Source organism: Elephantulus edwardii, unplaced genomic scaffold (assembly GCF_000299155.1).
Source record: "Elephantulus edwardii isolate Elephantulus edwardi_28Jun2011 unplaced genomic scaffold, EleEdw1.0 scaffold00054, whole genome shotgun sequence".
NCBI lineage: Eukaryota > Metazoa > Chordata > Mammalia > Macroscelidea > Macroscelididae > Elephantulus > Elephantulus edwardii.
Window position 1 is genome coordinate 12,143,999 of NW_006399804.1, and position 21,593 is coordinate 12,165,591.

Below are 21,593 nucleotides of genomic sequence, written 5' to 3' on the forward strand. Positions count from 1 at the left end.
AGTGCTAAAGAGCAACAATGTAAGTTTTAAAAGTAAGGTGCATCTGATTCAACCCAAGATACTTTCAATTACTTGCTATGTATCAGAAAGTTGGACAATTAATAAAGAGGACAGAAGAAGAATCAGTGCCTCTGAGGCATGGTGTTGGAGACAAATATTGAATACCCGATAGACTGCCAAAAGAAAAAACAAATGTCTTGGAGAAAGGGCAAATACAGTGCTCCTTAGAGGCTAGCATGGTGAAATTTCATCTCACATACTCGAAGGGACCGGTCCTTGGAAAAACACACTATGCGTGGGAAGGTAGAGACTCAGCATTCAGAGAAGACAACGCTAAGGGAGCTCTGGTGGTCTAGTGGCAAGAAGATGTACTGCAATCCTATAGGTACGCGGTTTGAATCCACCAGTTGCGCTGCTGGAGGAGGAGGGGCAATCTCCTCCTGTACCAGTCAGATCCGATTTGACGGCGCACACACACACAAAAAATAATAAAAGAATTTGAAAAAAAAACAGCAAGAAGACAACGCTAAACAAGATGGACTGACACAGTGCCTGTTCCAATGGGTTCTAGTAGATCAGAGACAATGGACTGACACAATGACTCCACTAATGTGTTCAAGTATATCCGAGATAGTGAAGATGGAACAAAATAGAGCAAGGTTCAGATCCATCGTTCATAGGGTCACTATAAATCATAGCAGACTTGACAGCATATAAGTTATCAGTACTAAAGTTTCAAAAGGAAAAAAGGGAGAAAGGGAATATAAGAGAAGATGTTTAAAAAAAAAAAAAAGAGAAGACGTTTTACTAAAAAAAATCCCATTTTTGGCAAGCTCTGGTGGCCTAGTGGCAAGAAGCTGCACTGAAATTCCAGAGGTGAGTGATTTGAATCCACATTTGACGGTACACACACACACACACACACATACACAAAATAATAAAAATTAAAAATAAATCCCATTTTCTCCTTTAGAGTATTATTAGTAAAAGCAAGTATCACATTCCACGCCTATGACTTAAGATAGGCTAAATTATTATTAGTATTATTGATGTTATTAGTTACCATTGAGTAAGTATGACTCATAGCAACCCTATAAACAATAGACGTGAATTCTGTTCTACCCTCTGCCATCCTCATCATCTGATACACTTGAGCCCATTACTGTAGTCATTGTGTCAATCTATCTCCTTGGAAGTCTCTGACATTCCATTCTTATGAACTAAGAACTGATATGCTAAATCAGATCCTACTCTACTTAGCCCAGTATCATGCTTGACAGGATTATTAACAAATGAGTTGTGATATAGTCAACTTATCAATTAACTTTTTCCTTAAAACTATCTGACAGTGTTTGACTTGTTTACAAGTGTACCCTTTATCTGACTTTGTTAGTCAATGTTTACTTAAAATTCAAGGACAATTCTAAGAATTCTAATCTTTCCAGTATGTTCTTATATGTTGTTGTCAGTTATCTTCAAGTTGACTCCAACTCATAGCAACTCCACACATAATGAGTAGAACTGCTCCACAGGATTTTTAAGACTGACCTCTAAGAAGCAAATCAACAAGCCTGCCTTCCCAGGAACCTCTGGATGGGTGTGAACTGGCATCCTTTCTGACAGTAGTAGAGCATTTAACCATTTGTACCACTGTAGTTTGTAGTGTACTGCACTGCTAACCAATAGGCTATGATGCTCCTATAGTTCAAATCCACCCCTGGTTCCACATGAGAAAAACGAGCAGTATCCTCCCATTAAGATTTAAAGCCTCAGAAACCTGACAGAGGGTCATCATGAGTCAAATTCAATTTCATGGCAGTCAATTTTATTTTTTCCCCCAATTTATTCTTACATGGTGAAAGAAACTCTGTTGGCACAGTGTGTGTCAGGCTGCAAATCAAAAGGCCTACAGTTCAACTCTACCAGCCACTCCATAAGTGAAAAATGAGGCAGTCTTCTAAAAAGACTTATAGCCTCCGAAATACAATGGAGATTGTTTTTTATTATCCTATCTGCACACTTTTTTATTCCTTATGTTATGCACAAAATTTCTCCTTCAGGATTTTTTTTAATTTAAGATTTAGAATAAAAAAATATGGGTCTGATTACAATCACTATCTGATACAGGCTATGAAATTGTAGGTTAGGTATTTAAATTCGTTGAACCTTGGACTGTTCATCTGTAACCAAAAAAGGAAAGGGGTGGGGGAACACCCTACTAATATCGTTATTGTAATAATTAAGTGACAATTTATGAAGCAGCATAAACTGTGTAGTATCAGAAATACTAACTTTGACCTATTTGAAGTCCTCCTATTAAAAATAAATAAATACCTGCCTTCTAAAATCAAATGTACACAGTAAGCAAATAAGCATAATCTAAAGTACCCAATGCCACTGCTTTCAAATTAATTTCCATCTCACAGAGATCCTACTGGAAAGTGTAGAACTGATCTTACAGGTTTCCAAGGCTTAAATCTTTACAAAAGCAAGCTGGCTCATCTTTCTCTGGTGGAATAGTTTAAAATACTGACCTACTTGTTAGCAGCAGCTCAAGCTTTAAGCATAGCACCAGCCACAGTGCCAAATTAAAGTAACAGGTAGAAAGCCACTAAACTATTTAGATATTACAGTTAGATATTACTAACTACATCTTGACATTCTTGGACCCTGTAATATACTTGTTAACTCAGATGAAACTGGTTCATGGCATTCCAGACAAAATCATTTTAAAAGTTAAAACAGTTAAGTTAAAAAGGTAAACAAGACAACAATCTGAAACAAGAGGTTCATTGCAAAGTTGAGGCGGGGAAGTAAACTCTATGGAAGATTTTCTGTCCTTGCTTAAACTAGCAATCTGTACCTTGAGAAATTTTACTCAAGCCATTTCTACTCTTTTTTCACTTAGCCTATTCCCCAAAACAGTTCCCAAAACAAAGGCAGTATGACTCCTGAAGCAAAAAAAAAAAAAGGTCAGAAGAGTGTGTGTTCAAGGTAAAGCATGGCCATCCTTAGTGTCAATACACTGCAATGTGCTGCCTTCCAGTCTGAAGAGACCTATAGCTGACCCTCCCACGGGTGTCTAGGGGCATCTTTCTCCCATTGTCTTTAACACAGCCCACCAGAAAAATCCAAACTGGTTATATCAAACATAAGGTAGGCAAAGACATTTTCAAAAGCAATATAAAAAATATTTTCTTTTTGATCATTTCCCTCCTCACAATAATTTCAAAAACCTTGTCTTTCTCAAGATAGTGAAATGTTTTCAATTTTGCTGTTAATAACATATATTAACATTTAAAATCAACAAAACCCAAAGAGCTAAAAAACTGCTCCAAGAACTCAAAAACACTTTAACTCAAAAATGGAGTTGAACCAGACTATATCTTGTCATTGTAGGGGGGGGGGAACCCAAACCCGCAGTATTTTAATTGGAAGGCTAATAATTACCCAGGCAATAATGTAATTCATTTTGCATTCAGTCTCAAAAATTCTTAAGAAAAAGAAAAATTAAAACAATCTCACTCATTCATTGCATTTGAGTCAGATCTGACTCATAGCTGAACCTCCAGTAAGTTTCCAAAGGGTGTAAAACTACACAGGTGTCCATGGATTCAAACCAAACAACTTTAAGTTGGCAGTGCAACACCTTAACCACTATGCCATTAGAGTTCCCTTCTCAAAACAAAATGAATATTTATGTACTGTATTCTTTGTGACCCAAATAAGGGCCACGGAAAATATATAGGAAGATTGAACAAGTAATCAAATGGTAATTTCTATACCATTTATTCCCTATGAATAGCATCAAGGTCAGGAGCTCGACCCACTACTCAGAAGACACATGAGGTTCCACAAAAGTCTTCTCTTTACCACCTTCACCCTGCCTGAAGCCCATCCCAAGGCAGCTGAATCAAAAGACCTGAATCATGCAAGCCTAAGTTAAAAGCACCAGTAGCTCCACAGGTGAATGATAGGCAATCTCTTCCCACTGCAATTTACTAATTCAGAAACCTGATGGAGGGCTGCTATGCGTTGGAACCAACTTGCCAGCAGTGAATGAGTTAAATATTACAATAATCATTGCTGTATGGGAATTCATCTCCCCTACCACCCCCTCCACTGGGCCAATTGGTAGCTTCATGACTGACAGAGAAGAGACTGTGACTGTTAACAACTTCAGCTTGCCTGGTTCCACAATCAACACTCTTGGCACCAGCGGTCAGGATATCAAAAGACAAACTGCACTGGGAAAGTCAGCTGTCAGGAACCTCTCTAGAATACTGAAGAGCAACGATATCAGTCTGGAGACTGCAGTTTGCCTGATTCAGGCCATGGTCTTCGCAATTACTTGCTAAGCATCAGAGAACTGGCTAATAACTAAGGATAATAAAAGAAGAATCAATACCTGTGAGTTATGTTGCTGGAAAAGAGTGTTGAACATACTGTGGATTTCCAGGAGAACAAACAGGTCTGTCCTGGAGAAGGTGAAACCAGGCTACTCCCTGGAAGCAAAGATTTGAAAGCTCTAGGCACAGGGCCAGGAAACCAGTCCTCAGAGAAGGACATCATTCTTGGAAGGGTGGAAAGACAGTGCAGAAGAGCAAGACCCAGGTAGACTGACTCAGTAACTGGAGAAATGGGCTTAAGTCTCTCAAGAGATGGTGAGAGTGGCTCATGATAGGACAGGGTTCAGAACTAATATACATAAGGCCATGCTATGAGTAGGAGGTGACTTGATGGCACATAATGACAACAACACTGCCCCCTGTCTGAGCTCAGTGGCCTAGTACCAAGGTGCTATACTGCCAAACCAAAGGCACATAATTCAAATCTACCAGCTGCTCTGCAAGTGAATGATGGGCAATCTCCTTCCATGCCTCTGAAAACCCACTGGAAGGTCAGCTGTGATCTGGTTCCAACTTGACAGTGTATAACAATACCATCACTCCCCATTACAGAAGGTTCAGGTTCAGTGGTAGAATTCTCTCTTTCCATGCAGGATACCTATGTTTGATTCTAACAAATGCATCTCATGTGCATCTACCATCTGACACCTGTGGGTAGCAGACTGCATGTTGCTATGATGCCAGGTTTCAGTAGAGGTACCAGACTAAGACAGACAAGAAAAAAAGTCTAGCAATCTACTTAAAAAAAAAACCATCTTATGAATTACAACAGTTCCATTCCTAACAAATCTGGGGATGGTGCAGGTCTATAAATACCTCACTCTTATGCACAGGGCCACCATGTGTGCGAGACTGATTCAACAGCAGTTAACAACAGAATGCCTGACTGGAGTCAAGTTTTTCTTAACTAATTAATTGGTATCTAGCTAATTCTAACTCATGGAGACCCAGGGTTGCAGAGCAAAACTGGCTTTCACAGAATATTCTTGGTTGTAACCTTTTCAGAAGCACATAGCCAGAGCTTTCCTCCAAAAATGGCTTTGAACAGCCAACTTTTCAGTTAATGATTGAGTGCAAAGTACTTGTGCCACAGAGGAATCAAATTTAGCTTCACTAATACTTGGAACCAGGAGGCAGTCATCAGAAAAGGGCAAGGAAACACTGCATGGCTCAAAATTAGGAAGGGTGAATGGCAAGGATGTGTCCTATCTCCCTCCATACCTTTTCAATCTATATGCATAATAGATCATCCGGGAGGCTGGGCTCTTTGAGGAAGAATGTGGCATCAGGATTGGAGGAAGACTCATCAACGACCAGCATTATGTAGATTACACAACCCTGCTTGCTGAAACTGAGAACCTGAAGCACTTGCTGCAGACGGTCAAGAACTGCAGCCTTAAATATGGAGTGAAGCTCAACATCAAGAAGACTCTTACCACTGTGTGGATTGACAGCATCATAATACACAGTGAAGAGATTGACATTGTTAACAGCTTTGGTTTGCTTGGCTCCACAATCAATACCCTTGGTACCAGCAGCCAGGAAATCAAGAGACGAATTACACTGTTAAAGTTTGCTGTCAGGGATCTCGCCAGAGTACCTAAGGGCAACAATGTCAATCTGGTGACTAAGGTGTGCCTGATCCAGGCCATGGTCTTCGCAATTACTTGCTCTGTATCAGAAAGCAGAACAATGACTAGAGATGATACAGAATTGATGCCTTTGAGCTGTGGTGCTGGAGAAGAGTACTGAATATACCATGGACTGCCAGGAGAACAAACAGGTTCATCCTGGAGAGGGTAAGACCAGGCTGCTCCTTAGAGGCAAGTATTCTGAAGCTTCATCTGTCATACTTTGGCCATGTTGCAAAGAGAGACCAGTCTTTGGAGAGGGACATCATGCTTGAAAAGAAAGAGGGACAGCACAAGAGAGATAGACCCTCAATGAGATGGACTGATTCAGTGACTGGAGTAATGGGTGTGGGTGTGTCAGAGACAGTAAGGCTAGCATAGGACAGAGCAGGGTTCAGAGCTGTTGTATACAAGGTTGCAATGAGTCACAAGTGACCTGAAGGCATATAACAAAAAGAAAAAAACCCCAAATCAACACAACAAACCATGGGGCCACCAGCAGTGACTCATAACACCACTGTATTAATATTTTAGAAAGTGAAAGACTATTAAGAAACAACATGACATTTTAAATAGAATGCTCCTTGGTGGAATAGTATGTTAAGTGTTGGGGTACTAACTGAAGGATCTTCAGTCGTATTTCACTAGCCACTCTACAGGAGACAGATATTAGGCAATCTCCTCCCTTTAAGATTTACAGCTTTAGAAATTCCTGGAGTGTTGCTGATTCAGAATCTACTCCACAGCGGTAGGTTTGGTTATGGTTTAACTATAATTAGGGAAAGTACCAGTGAAGTTTAAAGAGAGCTTTATAGTTGCACAATGATGAGAGAAAAAGCGTCTGAAAAAAAGAAAAGCCTTCACAGCATAAAACTATCTGGGGAAAAATGGTCAACAAACAGGTTAAAACACGTTTGCAGCTACCAACTGCTGCCAGCATGTAGCAGTTACCACACCATATACTTGTCAGATTTCCCAACATGCAAAAAGGAGCCTCCCCTTGATGAAGTACTTATCTACTGATTGTTGTAGAGAAGAAATGGCCTTTCCAGAACAAGGGCATTTTCTCTCTGGATGCTCTAATTTTAAGTTTAAAGAAAAAAAAATCTGTAAAATCTTCCACAAAATTAGGGTTCACATCAATTTCAAAGTTTTTCATGCTAACTTGAATAAAAGATGTTATTTTTCAGTCTGATAAACTACAAAATCATGTTTCCTTTATTTGTAAATGATAGCTACCTCTACAACAGCTCAAAAAAAAAAAACCCTAAACTTCTTTTAAAAGTTAAGGTTTACAAAAACAAGCAATATAAGAGATGTGGCAAAGCATTCAACAAGTTTACCTATCAGCAGAGTTCTTAAAGTAAAAGCTGGGGGGATCCTCCCTTAGTAGTGCTACTGAAGATACAATGTTACTAATAATGGAAATTGAGAAATATTTAAAATATTCTGAAAACAGTATCTTCCTCTAAAAATAAAGAGGAAACACATTTGCCAACACAGAATCTATTGGCTCTTAAAAATGATGATCCCGACCAGGCGTTTCTAAATATACTTAAGTTCCGAACTGCAATAACCCTAAACTTTCAAAGGACATTTTGTTACAGCAACAATAACCAATAACAAGCAAATGCTTGTCATTCTCTTGATGTAAATGGCTCTGCTACTTTATTCGCTTCTACTACAAACTGTTGGTTTACACAGTTAACGATCTACAAACCAAACCACCATACACATAATTCACTTTCAATCAATAAAATGAAAACAAACAAGCATCTGTCACAGATAAGGTCCCAAGAATTTTCTAATAAATCCACAGCAAACAGCTATTTTGCGTTCTGGTTCAATGTGTCTGAATTCATAGTATACACATTTATGAAGGTGGGAAAGAAACCACAGAAAACTATTATTACACCATTCTGTTTCGAGTTACTTAGGAAGCTAACAGTCTGAGAACTTTTAGGGGAAGAAAGAGTATTTTACAATGTCTTGCTTACAATCTTTCTATAAGCAATTAAGAATAATTCGTGTTTTATGACAACGATAGCCCTAACAACCTCTAGACTACATCAGAGTGGAACGGAAGTGAAAATGATGAGGGGGGAGAAAAAACCCCGACTCGAAAACGAACAGGCAGGCAGATTTACAAACCTTCAATTAAAGGAATTTTAAGATTAACTTCTAACGTCCTCCCTTACACCCCACCCGCTTCCTCCTCTCCTCGGGGAGGTCTGTGTAATGTGACTCATGACAATTTTTTTTTAATAAATAAATAAGAGACACACCCTCTGGGTCGAACTGACATAATCGCCCCCACCCCACCCTCCCCCGACGCACACCCCGCTTTTCCGCTCCCTTCTGCAGCTTCTCCCTGAGCCCCGTCCCCTGCCCTTCTCCCTTCTGCCCCATGTAGACCTCTCTCCGCGCCGAGAGACAGCGGCCGGGAGCCGGGTCCCCGAGACAGCAGCGCCGCGACCCGGAGCTGCCGAGCGCCGCCGAGACCCGAGGGGTCGAGCCCGCGGGAAGGCGCACGTCCGGGGGGCCGCCCGCTGCGGCGGGCGCCCGGCTCCCTCGCCCATTTTCTCTCCCCTTCTATGGGTTTCCACCACCAGAGCCACTTCCTGTATCGCAGCCCGGCTCGCTCAACCCTGCCACTTGCTTCCTTAGTGGCTGGGGCGGTTGGGGTTGGGGTTAGGGTTTGGGGTTGAAGCAGAGACTGAGATTCGGCAGTTCCCCACCCCTCCCGGTGGGCTGGTCACTGGGGCGGCCGGCGGCGGGTCCTCGGCCCGGCCAGCGCCCGCCCGCGCTCCTCACCTGTATGTAGTTGTTTTCACAGTAGTCCGCCACCCGGGTCAGGTTCTGGTAACTCTCTATCAGCGCCCTCTTGCCAGACGGGATCTCCTCCTCTAGTAACATCTGCAGCTCTGCCATTTTCCACCCCTCCGCATCGCTTCCTCTCGCGTTAAAGAGACAGCGGCTGCACGGTCCGCGGAGGTTCCAAGCACCTCACAGCCCGGATACACACCGCCCACCCGCCCTCCCGCCTGGTATTGTGGGACGGTACCTCCTCCTCTTCCTCCTCACTCTCTCCGCCCGCCCTCCACCCGCTTCGCGCAGCCGCCTGAACCTCAGACTCTCGCGATCGTTCCTCACTCCCACCATGGGTTTTGGTGCTGTGGTGGGTTGGGCTTTTTTTTTTTTTTTTTTTTTTTTTTCCACTTTTGCATGATCTTCTGGGAACTGTAGTTTCTGACAGACTAAGAGACCCAGTTTCGGAAAAAAAAATAATAGGGAGGAGCATAATTAGTGAACTTGCAAAGTGGTGATCTGAGGGAAGGGCGTGCCTGTATACAGGACGGTAGATGGCGCAGTAGGATGAGGCTCTGGTGGCATAGGAGGTAAAAAGTTGCCCTGCCAATTCAAAGACAAGAGGCTCAAGTCCAAGAGCAGCTTGGCGGGTTATAGATGACCAATCTCTTCCAGTGTCAGTTTCATTTAAGTACACTTAACAACCACAGCTAATGAAGCACCTCTTTGCCTTCTTTCTCCCCTTAAGTCTGTGAGTTACTGAACTTCAACTAGGAAATGTCAGTAAGTCAGAACTATATATTCTGATCAGTATTTTAAAAAGATAGTATATGAAAAGAAAGCTCTAATGGAGAACTCCAAGTTATATTATACATAAACCCACAAGGGTTTATGTGTCTAGCGGCTCAAATCCACCAGTGGATTTGAAGGAGAGCGAGTGATCAGTCTCCTCCCGTTAACATGTGCAACCTTGAAAAACCAATTGCACCGACTAGACAGACAGGCAATGAGTTTCAGTGATAATATGGAAAATTCCAAATATTTACAGGTAGTCCCTGACTTATTATGTAATCGAGTTGGAACAAACTGCGCTTACATACCCTTTTGTTGCTGCTTGGTACTGAATCATTAGTAAATTGTACTACATGTTGCACTAGCAATCAAGAAATCAAAAGGCAAATTGCATTGGAAAAGTCTGCTGTCAGGAACATCTCTAGAGTACTGAAGAATAACGATGTCAGTCTGGGGACTAAGGTGCGCCTAAACCAGGCCATTGACTTCACAATTACTTGCTATCCTTGAGAGAGCTGGGCAATAACTAAGGATAATAGAAGCTGGATCAATGCCCTTGAGTTGTGGTGCTGGAGAAAAGTGTTGAACATACCGTGGACTGCCAGGAGAACAAATAGGTCTGCTCTGGAGAGGGTGAAACCAGTTTGCTCCCTGGAGGCAAGGATAGTGAAGTTCTATCTCACATAGTTTGGGCGAGTGGCCTGGAGGGACCAGTCCTTGGAAAGGGACCTCATGCTTGGTAGGGTGGAGGGATAGGGTAGAAGAGGGAGACCCAGGATGAGGATTGACTCAGTGACTGGAACAATGGGATTAGGTCTGTCGGAGATAGGGTAACTTTAAGATCAAACATACATAGGGTTGTTATGAGTCGCAGGCGACTTGAGAACACATAACAACAACAATATGTAATTATTGTTATATGCCATTAAGGTGTGTGGGATTCATAAGCGATTCATAATGACCACAACATCTTTGAAGTCTATTCTATCTTGAGTCAATTTCATTGTCTCTGACAAACCTATTACCATTACCCCATTCAGAGTCTTCCTCTCTTGCACTGTTCCGCCATGCTTTCAAGCATGATGTCCCTTTCCAAGGACTGGTCCCTCCTTAGCAACATGCCCAAAGTATGTGAGAGGGAGCTTCAAAATCCTTGTCTCCAAGGAGCAGCCTGGTTTCATCCTCTCTCAGACCTGTTTATTGTCTTAGCAGTCTATGGTATACTCATTACTCTTCTCCAGCACCACAACTCAAAGGCATCAATCCTTCTTCTATCATCCTTAGCCATTGTCCAGCTCTCTGATGCATAGTAAGTAATTGTGAAGACCATGGTTCCAGGCACATCTTAGTCTCTAGACTGAAATTGTTGTTCATCAGTACTCTGAAGAAGTCCCTGACAGCAGATTTTCCCAATGCAATTTGTCTTTTTATTTCCTGTCTGCTGGCACCAAGAATGTAGATTGTGGAGTCAAGCCAGCTGAAGCTGTTAACAATCTCCATCTCTTTTCCATTTGTCATGGTGCTGCCAATTGGCCCAGTATTGACAATCTTTGTTTTCTTTATGCCTTCTAGTCCGTTTTCATTCATAGTGACCTTACAACAGAATGAAACTTCTTAGTCCTGGGGGAGCTCTGGTGGCCTAGTGGCAAGAAGCTGCACAGCAATCCCAGAGGAACATGGTTCGAATCCACCAGATGCTCTGCCGGAGAAGGAGGTGCAATATCCTCCTGTACCAGTCAGATCTGATTTGATGGTACACACACACAAAATAAAAAACAAACAAACAAAAAAAAAAAACCTTCTTAGTCCTGTGTCATCTTCATGACATCCTATCTACTGCAGCCCTATCTAGGTCATCTGATCTAAAAGAGGGTTCTCTTTTCACTGGCTCTCCACTTTGCCAAACATGATGTCCTTCTCCAGAGATTAGTGCTTCCGGATATGTCCAAAGCATGTGAGATGAAGTCTTACTATCCTTACTAAAGAGCTCCTAAGGAACATTTCCGTTAGTGTACTTCTTCCCAGACTGATTTTTAATTTTTTTTCCTGTTAGTCAATATTATTATCAAGACCATCCTTCAAAATTCATAAATTCCTACTAAATTTTCATTATTCACTGCCCACCTTTCACATACATGAGTGACAGAAAATACCATAGCTTGGATTAGGTGCATCTAAGGCTTCTTTGCTTTGAATCACCTTAAAGAGATTTTTCCCAATGAAATATGTTATTTGATTTCTTGATTACTGCTTTTCCCCCCTACTTTCTGTGCCCTTAGTAGCCATTACTTGTCTATTTCAGTTCATGAATACCTATCTCCGAGCACTTCATTTCACTTTTTATCATTTCTCCTTTCCCTAGATTTATACTTCATGCTTTCCACATTCTGATTATTAATGTTTCTTCTCATTTTAAGTTGTACCATATCAACAAATTAAGGTTCTAAAAGTTTTATTCCATTCCTATCAGGATGACAGAAAAAGAGTCAATGCCTTTGAGTTGTGTTGGAGTATAACGAATATGCCATGTTGTTGTTAGGTACTATTGCATCAAATAAGACTCACAGCAACCTTATGAACAACAGACCTGAATCCTGTCCTATCCTGTGCCATCCTCATCCACTCTGACGCACTTTAGCCCACTGCTGTATTCACTGTGTCATTCCGTCTCATTGAGGGTCTTCCTTTTTTTTGCTGACCCTCTATCTTTTCAAATATGATGTCAATTTCCAAGGAATTGGTTTGCAGTCAGTTACTTCTCCAAATTACTGAGGAGTAAGGATGTCAGTTTGAAGAAGAAGGTGTGTCTGATTCATGCCATAGTCTTTCTGATTGCTTGCTATGCATCTGAGAGCTGGACAAGAAATAAGGGTGACAGGAAAAGAATTGATGCCTTTGAGCTGTGGTATTGGAGAAGAGCACTAACATCCCATGGATGGCCAAGAGGAAAAACAGGTAAGTCAAAAACAGGTAAGGGTCCAGCCAAAGAGCTCTTTGGAGGTAAGAATGATAAGGCTTTGCCTCACACACTTTGGGCATTTTGCTAGGAGGGGCTCATTCCTTGGAGAAGGACATGATCCTGCAAAGGACGGAGGATTAGCAATGAGAGGAAGGCCCTCAACTAGGTAGACTGACACGGTGACTGTTGCAATGGGCTCTTGTGCATCAGTAAGTATGAGGATGGCATAGGATAGAAAAGGGTTCAGATCTTTTGTTCATAGGGTTGTGCTTTATTGACTTGATGGCAACTAAAAACAACAACAACAGCTATATGTCCAAAGTATATGAGCCAAAGCTTCGCCAGCTTTGCCTCCAAGGAGCACTCTGGCTGTACTTTTTTCAAAACATATCCACTTGTTCTTTTGGTAGTCCATGGTCATAGACAGCTAAAAAATAACACAAAAGAAACAAATCTCTTGGAGAAGTACAACCAGGGTGCTACTTAAAGGCAAGGATGATAATACTTCTACTTACATACTTTGAGGAGGTTGTCAGAAGGGGTCTGGCATTTGAAAAAGACATCATGCTGGAAAAGTGGAGAGTCCAACAAAGAATGAAATACTTCCAACAAAATAGACTAACACAATGACTGTTGCAATGTCTCAAACATATCAGGGATGGTGACGATGGTGCAGGATAGGCAAGTTTCAATCTATTGTCATAGAGCTGCGATGAATGATAGTTGATTCTGTGGCACCTAACAATAGCACACTTTGAGGAGACAGCTCTTCCTCTGTCCTTTAGTCTGAGGGACTCATCTTCTGCACTATTTAAGGCAATGTTCTGGCACTATTCATAAACTTTTCCCTAGCTAAGGTTTTAGTAGGTCACCAGGTCCTTCTTTCCAGACTTTCTTAATCGGGAAGCTCGGCTGAAATTTGTCCATATGGGTGATCCTGCTGGGCTGTTTTTTAAAAAAATACCAGATGCATATTTTCCAGCATTGTTAACAATACACAAGCCACTACAATACAACAGATTTACAGGGCAAATTTACTCTCCTCTACGGTTGCTGTACCTTTGGATGCTAACACTTCATCACACTTTCTTGGGGGGGGGTATATTTTTAGGAGGTACCAGTCCTTAGAGATATTATACTAGAAAAGGTTGACAGTCAGGAATAGAGAGAAAGACCTTCAATAAGCTGAGTTCAAACAGTGACCACCACCATGGACTTTAGTATGGCAGAGACTCTGAAGACAGAGCAAGATAGTGCAAGATTCGTATCTGTTATTCCCAGGGTCACTATGAATCAGTGGACTCAATGGTATCCGTATCTGTTATTCCCAAGGTCACTATGAATCAGTGGACTCAATGGTATCTACCAACAACAGTGCTACTTTACTGGGAGTTGGGATGGACTGGATAGCAGCAATTGGCTTGGTTATCTTTTAAATATGATGTGAGTCAAGCTTTACTTTTTAAATTTCCACCCACATCAATTTATTTAAAATTTAATAAATTTTCATTGTGAGTTGTGAGTTGTGTGTTGTCAAATACTGTGTTAAGTAACAATCCTCTATATCATTAAAGACTCACAACTTAAAAATTTAAAAGCCAAAATAAAAAACCCAATCTGTTGCCAGGGAGTCCACCTGAGTCACGGAGACCCTCTGTGTTACAGAGCAGAACTGCTTCACAGGATTTTCTTCAGTGGACTCTTCACAGGAACAGATTGCCAGGTCTTTCTTCAATGCACCAATGGAATGGATTTGAGCTCTGGTGGCCAACTGGTAAGGATCTACGCTGCAACCTCAAAGACATGTGGCTCAAAACTACGAGCTGTTCCCTTACAGATCTTTTCCAACTTGAAGGGACACAACAACAACTCAAGGGCAAATCATTTGTACCACCCAGGAACCTCCAAATAAAACATAAATGTCAATGTTTTGTATCCCAATCTCTCTCCTCTCATTCTCCTTTGCATGTGTCTAATCTCTTTAAATCATATACATATTCTCTCTCGTTGTTGTTGTGTACTGTTGAATTAGAAACGAGCCATAGCTGAATCTCCAGTGTGTTTCAGAGGCAGTTAATCATACGAGAGGAGACTGCTCATCCTTCTCCCGTAGAGCAGCTGGTGGATTTGAACTGTGTGCTTTCAGGATTGCAGTGCAGCTTCTTGTCACTAGGGCACTACTGTTTCCCTACATTGTGTAAAATAGTTTCTTTTTTGGAGGTTGTCATTATTTTGGAAAAGTTTCAAAAGTCCTATATTTTAACATTTGGATTTCACCAAAAACATGGACTGCTGTTGATGTAAGGAGCTATGAAAATTGTACAAAGGCCAGAAAAGCTAACTTAAAGATGGTTTTAAAAATCCATACTTTCAGAGCTCTGGTGGTTTAGTGGCAAGAAGCTGCACTGCAAATCCCAGAGGTACATAGTTTGAATCCACCAGATGCTCTGCTGGAGAAGGAGGGTTAATCTCCTGCTGTACCAGTCAGATCTGATTTGATGGTACATACAAAAATAATAAAATAAATTTTAAAATTTTTTTCTAAATCCATATTTTCATTTCTCTCCTTACAGTCACTTAGAATAACAACAATTGTAATATCAACAGCACAGCCACAATTAAATTTTTTAAAAAATCAATCCATCAGAAGTATTTATTGACTATTATCTTTACTTGTTGTAGCTCTTGAATGCTCTCAAGCTGATTCTGACAGTGAACCCACGTGACAGAGCAGAAATGTCTCATAGGAATTGTTTTAACTTTGAGTTCTGTTTACACAGCTCTGTTTTCCACTCAATCGGTCCAGCTCCAGCGTATTGTGTTTTCTGACATTACACTGCCCACAATATAACAACACGCTGCACTTCCTGTATTCTCATTCCCATTTATATTTCTAGCTTCTCTCTTCCTGCATTCTGAGCTTGATTGCTGGGCAAATACTACCCTTTTGATCTTGTACGATTGATTGTTCTAAAGAGTAAGTACTTCCTTGATGTTACTGTTCCATTTACAAGCCTGTCTATTGCTTTGATGAAAATTGAGCAACAGAGTGAGTTTAGTTCCAGACTCAAAAGGTTACTAAAGGCTCCAGTTTCAGAGGTTCCACTAATTGCTACTGGACCAGTAAGCTTGCTCATTTTCACAATTTTTAGTTTTGTGCCATATTTTTCTACTCCTGTATCCAGAACCCTCTACTATGATCCCTTTTGGGTACCATCTAGTTCTACTCTTAAGGTAATGGAGACTGAAGTTCCTGTGACCCTTTAATCCTTTGCATTGTTGTTGTTACCTGCCATCAAGTTGCCTGCAACTCACAGCAACCCTATGTACAACAGCTCTGAAGCCTGCCCTGTCCTGAGTTAGTCTCACTGACTCTGACACACCCGGTTACTGTATCAACCCATCTCAACTGGGGTCTTTCTCTCCTGCGCTGTTCCCTCCACCCTTCTGGGCATGATGTCTTACTCCAAAGATTTGTCCTTCCTGGCTACCAAAGTCTGGCATACCCAAAGTCTGTGAGACAGAGCTTCAAAATTCTAGCTCCAAAGAGAAACTTGGCTTCACCCTCTTGAAGTCAGACCTATCTGGTTTTTTTGGCTGTCCACAGTATGTTCAAGACTCTTCCCCAGCACTACAATTCAAAGGCATCAATTCTTCTCTGTCATCCTTTGTCATTGTCTAGCTTTCTGATGCATAGCAAATAATTGCAATGACCATGGCCTGGATCAGGCACACCCTCATCTCTAGACTGACATTGTTGCTTCTCAGTACTCTGGAGAGGTCCCTGATAGCAAATTTTCTCAGTGCAATTTTTATTTTAATTTCCTGACTGCTGGTGCCAAGAGTGTTGATTATAGAGCCAAGCAATCTGTAATTGTTAACAACCTCAATCTCTCTCATCTATCATGGCCTAGTGGTGAGAATCTTTGTCTTCTTGATGTTGAGCTTCAATTTATATTGAAGACTACACTCCTAGACCATCTGCAGCAAGTGTTTCAGGTCCTCCTCAGTTTCAGCAAGCAAGGTTGTATCCTCTGCATAATGCAGGTTGTTGATGAGTCTTCCTCCACTCCTCATGCCATATTCCTCCTCATAAAGCCCAGCCTCCTGAATGATTTGTACTGCACATAGATTGAAAATGTATGTAGACAGGATGCATCCCTGATGCACACCATTCCTGATTTTGAGCCATGCTCTGCTCTGTTCTGAGGACTGCTTCCTGGTCCAAGTACAGGTTTTGCATAAGCACAATCAAGTGTTCTGGGATTCCCATTCTCCTCAAGGTTAACCACACAGTCAAATGCCTTTACATAGTCAATGAAACACAGATAGACATTCTTCTGGCATTCTTTGCTTCAGATTTCCTTCACTTGTCTTTTTCTGGACAAAAATGACATCAATAGTTGTACCTTGGATGACTACTAACAAGCCTTTAAGACCCTAGTTGCTACTTGTCAAAGTAGAATGTAGAACATTGTATCGGTGGACCAGGTTATGCCTAATAATGTTGATGTCCCCAGAGACTATGGTCCTGAAGCAGCAGGACTAGAAACTCTTTCCTTCGGGGTGATCTCATGTGATGCAATAGAACCGGCTTTTCTTGGCTGTAATCGTTAGGGAAGCCATCACCAGGTCTTTCTCCTGCAGAGACAATAGAGTGGGTTCAAACCACCAACTATGTAGTTATCAGCCAAGCACTTAACCCACTGCACCACCAAGGCTCTATTAGGAACTATAACATATTCAATCACTACAAAAAAGATTTTAAGTTATCTACACAAAGAAACACCTGCACTTAGTACTCATTATTAAACAGAACTATTCCTATACATATGAGTGTTGGATAATGAATAAGGATAAAAGAAGAAAAATCAGTGCCTTTGAGTTGTGGGGTTGGAGAAGAGTACTGAATATTCCATGGCTTGCCAAAAGAACAAACAAGTATGTCTTGGGAAAAGTGAAACTAGAGTGTTCCTTGCAGGCAAAGATGGTGAAGTCTCCTTCACTATCCTTCAAAGATGAAGATCTTCTATATTTTGGACATGTTGTTGGGAGATAGCATTCCTTGGAAAATGACATCATGCCTGGAAAGGTACAGATGGGTGAAGTAGAGGAAGACCCTCAACAAGATGAGTTGATACAGTGTAGACTGCAATGGATTCAACGTGTCAAGGATGATAAGGATGAGGCAAGACAGGATATAGTTCAGATCTGTTATAGGACTGCTATGAGTCATACTCACTGACAGCAGATAACAACAGCAACAACAATAACAAGATAGCAAGAGTACATAACTGCTGATCTTACATTTTGGACACAAAGAATAAAAGTGCATTCTCACATAACCTCAGATCTCTACAAAATTAAACTAGTTCATCCCAGTACAATAAATTGACTTTGGATGATCAACACACTAGAAAGTAGGGTAATAGTGTGATACAGAGGAAGATCTAGGAGGTATCAGGAGAACAGAGTCTTACCCTCCCTTCCAATCTGAGACCTAATCAAGTTCTCTTCCACAAAAAAAGCAGGGAGGCAGGTAGAAGAAACTAACTGAACTTCCAGGATTCTACACACACACACATACAGAAGCTGCTGTGACCCTACTTTCACTCCATAGAAACACCATGTGTTGGAGAGGACTTGTGCTTCCTCAGCTTTCAATAGTTGTGATCTTTTGCAATTACATGTCATCTATTGTGTCCCTCAAAGAAATACAGTGGTCTAGCTGACTAGACCATGATTCTGAGTTTTGAATGTAATGATATAATGTGGCAGCTATGTAATTATTTTCAATGAACTAATAAAGCAATCAGTTGTAAGAGAATTTAGGGTGAGATAACACCTTTTTCTTAGAAGAGATAAAGGAAAAAACCCAAACAAAGACAGGAGCAGAGAAAGGAAACCTCCTACTATCAGGAAGAGCATGGATGAGACTATGTCCTTTGAACACATGGGAAACTTTTGGGATCCAGGAAAAGACTGATGCCAAGACACATGAAGATCTCTCAAGAACTTTGAGTATACAGATGGCAAAAGGAGACAAGGGCCTTCCTCCAGAACTGATAGGCAAAGCTTCCCTCTAGAGCCAGAACACTGATTTTAGACTTATAGCTTCTCAATTGTGAGAAAATAAAAAATAAAAAGTCATTTACTTGTGTGTGTTATTTCTGTTACACTAGAGAACTAAAACAGCAGTACTCAGGGCCTTTCTTCTGGGTTCCCTGCAAGGTATACCATATACAGTATCTTGAAGTAATTGTAGTAATTGAGTTCCCAGAACACTTGATAGTTCTAATGCGAAACCTATACTTGGGCCAGGAGGCAGTCCTCAGAACAGAGCATAGGACCACTGCATGGTTCAAAATTGGGAAGGGTGTATGCCAGGTATGCGTCCTATCTCCATACTTTTTCAACCTGCATGCAGAACAGATCATCCAGGAGGCTGGGCTCTATGAGGAGAAATGTGAGGTCAAGATTGGTGGACAATCTATCAACAATCTGCGTTACGCAGACGACACAACCCTGCTTGCTGAAACTGAGAAGGACCTGAAGCACTTGCTGCAGAGGGTCAAGGACTGTAGCCTCCAATATGAATTGAGACTCAATGTCAAAAAGACAAAGATTCTCATCAGTGGGCCAATTGGAAACATCAGGATGGATGGTGAAGAGATTGAGATCGTTCACAGCTTTAGTTTGCTTGGCTCCACAGTCAACACTCTTGGCACCAGCAGCCAGGAAATTAAAAGGCACATTGCCATGGGAGTGTCTGCTGTTAGGGACCTCTCCAAAGTACTGAAGAGCAATGCTGTCTCTCTGGAGACCAAGGTACGTCTGATAAAGGCCATGGTGTTTGCAATCACTTGTTATGCATCAGAGAGTTGGACAATGACCAAGGAGGATAGAAGGAGAATTGATGCCTTTGAGCTGTGGTGCTGGAGAAGAGTATTGAGAGTACCATGGACTTCTAGGAAAACAAACAGATTCATCCTGGAAAGGGTTAAACTGGGCTGCTCTTTGGAGGCAAGGATTCTGAGGCTCCATCTAACATACTTTGGACATGTTAGAAGAGACCAGTCCTTGGAGAAGGACATTATGTTGGGGAGGGTGGAGGGACAGCACAGGAGGGGAAGGCCCTCTATGAGGTGGATTGATTTGGTGACTGGGGTTATCGGGATGGGAGTGTCAGAGACAGTGTGATTGGCACAAGACAGAGCAGAGTTTAGGGCTGTTGTACATAGGGTCGCTATGAGTCGCAAGTGACTTGATGGCACATAACAACAACAACAACAACACACATTTGTATCACTCAGAGATTCTTCTAGGGTTCTATGCTGTTGTTGTGTGCTGTCAAGTTGGAACTCACTGCTGATTCGCCAGAGTGTATTCAGAGGGAGTAAATCACAAGGGAAATGACCGCCTATCTTTCTCCTGAAGAGTAGCTGGTAGAATTGAAGCAATGACTTTGGGATTGCAGACCAGTTTCTTACCAGTTGTAGTTGTTATGTGCCCTTGAGTCATCTGTGACCCATACTGACCCTATGTAAAATAGCTCTGAAGCCTGCCCTGTCCTGAGCCAATCCCACTAATTTTGACACACCGAATCCCATTGCCCAGTTACTATATCAATCCATCTTATATGGGGTCTTCCTGTCCTTCATGGTCCTTCCACTGTTCCAAGTGTGATGTATCATTCTCCAAAGATTGGCCCTCCTGGACACATGCCCAAAGTATGTGAGATAGAGCTTCAAAATCCTAGCTTCAAGGAGAAACTTTGTTTCACCCTTGCCAAGACAGACTTGTTTTCTTGGCAGTCCATGGTATGTGCAAAACTCTTCTCCAGCACCACAACTTAAAGGCATAGAGTCTTCTTCTGTCATCCTTAGATATTATCCAGCTCTCTGATGCACAGCAAGTAACTGTGAAGCCCACGGACTGCAACACATGCACCTCAGTCTCTAGACTGATATCATTGCTTTCAGCACTCTAGAGAAGTCCCTGACAACAGATTTTCCCAAGGCAATTACCAGCAGGTCATCAATTATCTCCTCTCCTTGCTTTCTTTTCAAATTAACTTTATTGTTTATAAATCCACAGAAACAGAAGGACAGAATTCTGTCCATGTAGTTTAGCAAGCCTCACTAAAAAAGCCTCCAGGACTTCTGAGGATATAATGAATTATGAATCATATTTCTAATTTTATTATAATTGATGAGGGAGTCACAATATTTATAATCTATTTTCATATTTTTTAAACAGAAAAACTCATAGTCAACTTTACAGGCAGATCTGATAATTTAATGTAAGGGAGAAAGGTTTTAAACCTCTTAAAGGAAGCCATTAAAAAATTAGCAGTCTTATTTTAATGCAGAACAAGACATCATCATGAAATTAGTAAAAATGTGTAATGGCCTAAAAATTCAAAGTACCTAGGAAGCTAGGGTGAAAGAAAGCTTTCAAGTGGAATCTCATCTTTTTTTTCCCCTTCTTCTTTTCCAGTAGCTTCAGTACCACAGCATGGTTTGGATAAATTAATTACTTGTTAATTTTAGAAGCTGCTGAATCCTCCTCCACCTTCCTTCTTCAACTCTAAGAAGATGTTGCAGGCATCTCTGAAAGTCACAGCAGTATTGGGAACTACTGAACTGGCCAGCCATAAGTAGCACTATTGCTCGGAACTAGGAGCCAGTGTTGGTCTTACTTACTCATTTCCCCAAACCCTTCCAAATGCTTTCTAAATCTCCTACTGCCTAAGTACTTTCTCTCTTCCTGGCTAAATTCTAACACAAGTGAACAACAACATCATTTAAAAATTTTAAAGATAAATTAGAATGGATTGTTGTTGTTGTTATTGTTATGTGCCATCGAGTCACTTGCAACTCATAGTGACCCTATGTACAAGAACCCTAAACGCTCTTCTATCCTGTGCCAACCTCACCGTCTCAAACACACTCATTCCCACCACTCCACTCACAGAATCGATCCATCTCATCG

At 41.4% G+C, this 21,593-nt stretch overlaps 1 protein-coding gene across 14 annotated transcripts in view; it reads right to left on the reverse strand.

Moving 5' to 3' along the window:
- ABI1 (abl-interactor 1) overlaps positions 1–9,138 on the reverse strand; it is a 136,241-nt gene extending 127,103 nt beyond the window's left edge. For 7 of the 14 annotated variants that reach the window (XM_006887079.1, XM_006887078.1, XM_006887072.1 and 4 more), the window contains exon 1: positions 8,855–8,971. In XM_006887079.1, coding sequence (XP_006887141.1) covers positions 8,855–8,971 — 117 coding nt within the window. Of the gene's footprint in view, positions 1–4,838; positions 4,883–8,854 lie in introns of all 14 variants that reach the window. The other 7 variants (XM_006887071.1, XM_006887075.1, XM_006887074.1 and 4 more) reach the window with 7 other exon arrangements.
- Between the last annotated feature and the right edge of the window lie 12,455 nt (positions 9,139–21,593).